We start from the raw sequence: 6,545 nt of genomic DNA, 5'->3' as shown, positions 1-6,545 counted from the left end.
TGAGTTGGGTTGGGCTGGGTTGGGCTGGGCTGGGCAGGGATGGGTTGGGTTGGGTTGGGCAGGGCAGGGCTGGGCTGGGCTGGGCTGGCTGGGATGGGTTGGGTTGGATTGGGTTGGGTTGAGCTGGGGTCACCCCCGGGGGGCTGCAGGCGGGGCCGGGGGTACCTGAGTGCGGCAGGGCGGGGAGCGGGGCCGGGGGTCCCGCCGGGGGTCCGGGGTTATCTATGGCTGTGCTGCAGCGCCTCCTCTCCCCCCGGGGCTGGGAACAGAGAGGGGTGTCCCTCCTCGGGGTCCCCTCGGGGGGATGTTACAATCCCGGTGGGTGAGATGAGCCCCGAGGAGGCTCCGCTGGGGGGTTTTCAGGCGCCCCAAGAAAAGCGGCGGCGAAGCAAGGGCAGGGCCGGGGGCGCCAGGCCAAGGCACGCAGGCGTTCAAGGACGTTGTTGGCAAGACACAAACCGGAGGGTCGTGGGGGCTCCGGGGGGGACAATTCCCCACTCCCGGGACGAGTCGGGCGCCTTCGTTCTCGGTTGGGTTTTTTGCGCAAAAAAAAAAAAAAAAAAAAAAAAAAAAAAAGAGGAGGAAAAAAAAATACCCAAATAAATAAATAAATAGAAAGAACCCGCTGAGGAGGTTTCTCTGGCTTGTCCGTGGCCCTAGTTGAGCTGGCGACAGGCCTCGAAAGTCCACTTGGTGGCCCCGCCGTAGATGTCGATGTTGGCCTCGGCCCAGGCGATGACGTTCCCCGCCAGGGCCTTGGAGCTGCAGGTGGCCAGGCCGTACACCTCCCCCGGGCTCAGCCGCCGGTCCCACACGTTGAAATGGGCCAGTTCCCCCACGAAGGCCTGAGTGGCATCGAACCCTCCGCCCAGCGTGTCCTGCGGGGAGCCGCCGTCAGTGGGGACACCTGGGCCAGCCTGTCTGTGCCCCTGGGGACACCTGGGATGTCTGTCCATCCCCTCAGGGACACCTGACCATCTGTCCATCCCCTTGAGGACACCCCCGGCCTGTCCATCCCCTCGGGGACACCTGGGCTGTCTGTCCGTGCCCCTGGGGACACCCAGCTGGGTCTGTCCATCCCCTTGGGGACACCCGGGTCAGTCTGTCCATCCCCTCTGGGACACCTGGGAAGTCTGTCCATCCCCTTGGGGACACCCGGCTGGGTCTGTCCTTCCCCTCGGGGACACCTGGCCCAGTCTGTCCATCCCCTCAGGGACACCCAGCCCTGTCTGTCCATCCCCTCAGGGACCCCCCCCGGGCTGGACCCCCCGTGTCCCCAGCCCTTACCTGCTCCTGTCCCAGCACCAGGACGCCCTGGGGTTTGATGGGGTGGTAGGGGGCCAGGTTCTCCCCGTTGCCCGTCTGGGAGCCGTCCTGGTAGGCCTCCCACACCCCATCCCGCGTGGTCCAGGTGACACAGATGTGGTGCCACTTGCCGTCATTGATGGCAAAGGGCAGCTTGGCCACCTGCGGGGGGCACAGGGTCAGGGTGGGCACAGGGGGGTCCCCCAGGCCTCCCCCAGCCCCTGGGGCAGTACCTTGTCATTGATGAGGATCTCCATGGGGTTGTTGCCCCACTCGATGAGCACCAGCTCGTTGGCCTGGCCGGGCACGGCGTAGGAGAAGGGGGTGCCCATGCCGGGGGAGGCGCTGGATTTGATCCACATGCAGATGCTGAAGGCGTACATCTCGGGCAGGCTCTTCTTCACCTTGGCGTACATGTAGTTGGTGCGCAGGGGGAAGGTCAGCTGGAACCTGTCCGGGGGCCGGTTGTCCTTCTGGCCTGCGGGGGCGCAGGGCCGGTGGGCTCCTGCCGGGGCCCCCTTTTGGGGGGTTCACCCCTCCCCATCCCTTATATAACGGGCCTTGAGATGGCAGCGAGGAGCAAATCCCTCCGGCGCATCCCTAATCCCGGGGCGGGCAGAGCCCGGAGCATCCCCGGCTGCGGAACCCGCGGGCAGAGCCCGGAGCATCCCGGGGAATCACCGAGCCGGGTTTGGGGTCGGGAGGGACCTTAAAGATCAGCCTGTTCCACCCCCTGCCAGGGGGAAAACCGAGCTGGGAAACAGGGACAGACCCCGGGGAGGGCAACGGGATGGGATGGGCTGGGCGGATCCGCATCGTCCGGCAGCGCCCGGGGGTCCCGGGGATGGGGGAGCTCCGGGAGCCGGCCCGGGGGTCCTGGGGATGGGGGAGCTCCGGGAGCCGGCCCGGGGGTCCCGGGGATGGGGGAGCTCCGGGAGCCGGCCTGGGGGTCCTGGGGATGGGGGAGCTCCGGGAGCCGGCCCGGGGGTCCTGGGGGTCCCGGGGATGGGGGAGCTCCGGGAGCCGGCCCGGGGGTCCCGGGGATGGGGGAGCTCCGGGAGCCGGCCTGGGGGTCCCGGGGATGGGGGAGCTCCGGGAGCCGGCCTGGGGGTTCTGGGGGTCCTGGGGATGGGGGAGCTCCGGGAGCTGGCCCGGGGGTCCTGGGGATGGGGGAGCTCCAGGAGCCATCCCGAGTGTCCCAGGGATGGGGGAGCTCCAGGAACCGGCCTGGGGGTCCCGGGGGTCCTGGGGATGGGGGAGCTCCAGGAACCGGCCTGGGGGTCCCGGGGGTCCCGGGGGTCCCGGGGGAGGGCAGACGGGGGTGGGCAGCCCCGGTACCTTTCTCCAGGTCGCTGATGCGCTGGTGCAGGGAGGTGAGGGTGCTCTCGATCTTGCCGCGCTCCTCGGACTCGTTGCGGGGGCTGAGCTTTCCCTCCTCCAGGCTGTTGACCCGAGACAGCACCTGCTTCTCCAGGTCATCGATCTTGTTCTGCAGGATGTCCTTCAGGTTGTTGGTCTGGCTGGAGGAGTTCATCCGGCTGAACTGCTGCAAGGGGGGCGAGCACAGAGCGGGATGTCAGCGCCTCCCGGGGCCCGCTTCCGCGGGATCCCCGGTGCCCGGGGCCGGTTCCCAGTGCCCGGGGCGGGTTCCCAGTGCCCGGGGCCTGTTCCCCGGTGCCCTATGCGAGATCCCCGGTGCGGGTTCCCGGTGCCCGGTGCGGGTCCCCCGGTGCCCGGTGCCTGTTCCCCGGTGCTCTATGCGAGATCCCCGGTGCGGGTCCCCCGGTGCCCAGTATGGGTTCCCCGGTGCCGGTTCCCCCATGCGGGTCCCTGGTGCGGGTCCCCCGGTGCCCGATGCGGGTTCCCCGGTACCCAGTGCCGGTTTCCCGGTGCCCGGTGCCGGTTCCCCTATGCGAGATCCCCGATGCCCAGTGCCTGTCCCCTGGTGCCGGTTCCCAATGCCCAGTGTGGGATCCCCGGTGCCCGATGCGGGTCCCCCGGTGCCCGGTGCCGGTTCCCCCATGCGGGTTCCCGGTACCCAGTGCCGGTTTCCCGGTGCCGGTTCCCCCGTGCGGATTCCCCGGTGCCGGTTCCCGGTGCCGGTTCCACACTCCCCTCTCCGGGATGCTCGGGCTCCCCGGTTCCCCGTATCTCCCTGTGCCCGATGCAGGTTCCCAGTGCCCGGTGCCTGTCCCCCGGTGCTCGGTGCGGGTTCCCGGTGCCGGCTCCGCTCAGGATGCTCGGGCTCCCCGGTATCTCCCCGGTATCTCCCCGTATCTCCCTGTGCCCGGGCCGTGCGGTCCCCCGGCTCTCCTCCCGTACCTCCAGGTTCTCCAGGCGTGTTTTCAGGGACTGCAGGGTCTGGCCCAGCTGGCTGAGGGTCTCGGCGGCGGCGGGCCGGGACAGGTCTCCCATGGTGTTCTTGGCAAAGCCCTTCCTGCCCTTTCCCTCTGCGGGCGGCTCCAGCACGCTCTGGCTCTCGCAGCGGCCCAGCTTGGCCGTCAGCTCCCGGATCGTCTCCTTCTGGTTCATGATGGTTTCCTTTTGCTGCAGCACCGTCTCCCGCAGCTGCAGCACGGTGCCCTTGAGCTCCTCGGCCGTGCCGGTGCCCAGCGCCGAGGCGGCGCACACGTCCCCGTCCAGCGGCACCGAGGTGCAGATAAAGCGCGTCTGCCCCAAGCCCTGGCCCAGCGCCGGCCCCAGCAGCAGCAGCAGCAGCAGCGGCTGCAGGAGGCGGCGGGTGCCGGGCGGCCCCGCGGCCATGGCTCCGCTCGGCTCCGCTCCCCCGGGCCGGCTCCGGAGCCGCTGCGGCGCCGCCGCTTTTTATAGAGCCCGGGCGGGGCCGAGAGGGGCGTCACGGAGAGAGGGATCCCGGCCCGGGGGGGGAACGCGTGGGAGAGCGGAGGGAGGGAGAGGAGAGAGAGTGGGGATGATGCTGAAAGCCTGGGAGCGTGTCTGAGTGTGTTTGTGTGTGTGTGTGTGTCTCTGTGTGTGTGTGTGTGTCTGAGTGTGTGTGTGTGTGTGTGTCTGTCTCTGTGTGTATGTGTGTGTGTCTGTGTGTGTGTGTCTGTGTGTGTGTGTGTGTCTGAGTGTGTGTGTGTGTCTGTGTGTCTGTGTGTGTCTGTGTGTGTGTGTCTGTCTCTGTGTGTATGTGTGTGTGTCTGAGTGTGTGTGTGTGTGTCTGTGTGTGTGTGTCCATCCGTGTGTGTGTCCATGTGTGTGTCTGTGTGTCTGTGTGTGTCTGTGTGTCTGTGTCTGTGTCTGTGTGTGTCTGTGTGTCTGTGTCTGTGTCTGTGTGTGTCTGTGTGTCTGTGTATGTGTGTGTGTGTGTGTCTGTGTGTGTGTGTGCCCATGCAGGTGTGTGTGGGCTGTGCGTGTACAGGTATGTGCATATACAGGTGTGTGCAGGCTGTGCATGTACAGGTGTGTGTAGAGTGGGCATGCACAAGTGTGTGCAGATTGTGCCCATACAGGTGTGTGCAGTGTGCCTGAACAGGTGTGTGCAGGGTGTGCATTTACAGGTGTGTGCCCATATGGGTGTGTGACGGGTGTGTGTGCAGGTGTGTTCTGCCTGTGCATGTACGGATGTGTGCAGAGTGTGCTGGTACAGGTGTGTGTAGAGTGGGCGTGTACAGGTGTGTGATGGGTGTGCCCATACAGGTGTGTGCCCATACAGGTGTGTGCAGAGTGTGCCCGTGCAGGTGTGTGCAGTGTGCCTGTACAGGTGTGTGCAGGGTGTGCATTTACAGGTGTGTGCCCATACGGGTGTGTGATGGGTGTGCCTGTGCAGGTGTGTTCTGCCTGTGCATGTACAGATGTGTGCAGGCTGTGCATGTACAGGTGTGTCAGAGTGTGCATGTACAGGTGTGTGCATGTACAGATTTGTGCATGTACAGATGTGTGCAGAGTGTGAAGGTACAGGTATGTGCAGGCTGTGTGGGGCTGTCCCTGCCGGGCCACGGGTGTCCCTTGGCTGTCCCCTGGGTGTCCCCTGGCTGTCCCCGGCTGTCCCCTGGATGTCCCCTGGATGTCCCCTGGCTGTCCCCTGGGTGTCCCCTGGCTATCCCCTGGCTATCCCCTGGCTGTCCCCTGGGTGCCCCCCAGGTGTCCCCTGGTCCCGGGGCTGTGCCCGCTCTGGTGCAGAGGAGCAGTTGCTGCTTTGGTTCTTTATTAACCAGCGAAAGAACCTTGCAGGTGTGTCTGGATCTGTCCTTGGTGGGAACAGCTCGTGGCTGTTGGAGCTGTCACTTCTCTCATCTTCAGCACTTCAGCCAAGGCCGATTCTCCTTCAGCCCCAGAGCAGGAAGCCAGAAATGCCCCTGTCCTTGTTCCCCAGGTCCTGCCCTTGGCCAGGACACCTGAACACAAGCAGAACCATCCCAGCTCCCTGAGCCTCTGCTGCCTGTTGATTTTACCCTTGTCCTCTCCCTGGGGTGTTGTGTTGTGTTGTGTTGTGTTGTGGCACCCCTGGCCTGCAGAGCAGCTCCCACTGCAGGGTAATGGGGACTGTGGCCCCCTCAGCCCAGCCCAGCACTGCAGCAGCACATATGGCTGGAGTATTTACATAATGCCAAGTTATCCTGTGAAATATGAAGCAATTAATTTTGATTAGTGAAGTGGGTCAGTAAAATACAAAGGCTTTCAGTCCGGTGGATCTGTAAAAGATAAAACACCACCACTCCACGGGTCCTTTCCCCTTTGATGTGCCTGGAGCAGCCTGAGGAGCCCAGGCTGGGGCTGGAGCTCCCTGAGCTGCTCTCAGTGGTGCCTGTGCCTGGTTTGATGCCTCTCCTGGAGCAGGTCTTCATCCAGCCCCGGGAGGTTTGTGACACACTGACGTGGCAGGGAGTGTTTCATCCTCAAAGGCAGCTCAGCTGCCCTTGGGAGCCTCTTTCCCCAGCCAGCCCTGGTCCAGTTAAAGCAGCATTTCATGGCCAAGGGTAGTCAGCAAGAGGAGGATGACAGGCTGATAAACCCTCTGAAATTCTGCTGTCCATTTATTCCAGCCCAGGGAGCCCAGGGCAGTGCTGACAAAAGCACCTTCATGGGCATCCTGTAGTGCTTTCACCACCATCCATCCAACCTGTCCTTTTGGGGACTGAAGAGCCCTGGGTGTCCCTCCTGAGCCTCCTGGGCCTCACTGTGACCCTGCCTGTGCAGCTCAGAGCCACCTGAGGTGCTGCTCCCCTGTGGGGCCACCCACACCTCTGGCACTGTTCCCTTTTGGGATGTTGTGCTTC

General features: G+C 64.7%; 1 protein-coding gene across 1 annotated transcript; it reads right to left on the bottom strand.

The window, feature by feature from the left end:
• Nucleotides 1–334: 334 nt before the first annotated feature.
• On the bottom strand, nucleotides 335–4,068 carry NPTX1 (neuronal pentraxin 1; the record flags this gene model as incomplete). Its single annotated transcript, XM_083874925.1, has 5 exons — nucleotides 335–878; nucleotides 1,288–1,467; nucleotides 1,539–1,783; nucleotides 2,644–2,851; nucleotides 3,628–4,068. 5 exons carry the CDS (start codon nucleotides 4,066–4,068, stop codon nucleotides 657–659), a joined length of 1,296 nt encoding a protein of 431 aa, XP_083731051.1. The 3' UTR covers nucleotides 335–656.
• Nucleotides 4,069–6,545: the final 2,477 nt, after the last annotated feature.

Source organism: Zosterops lateralis (genome assembly GCF_965231275.1).
Source record: "Zosterops lateralis genome assembly, chromosome: 18".
NCBI lineage: Eukaryota > Metazoa > Chordata > Aves > Passeriformes > Zosteropidae > Zosterops > Zosterops lateralis.
Note: the sequence above shows the minus strand (reverse complement) of the source record. Positions and strands in the feature narration are given on the sequence as shown.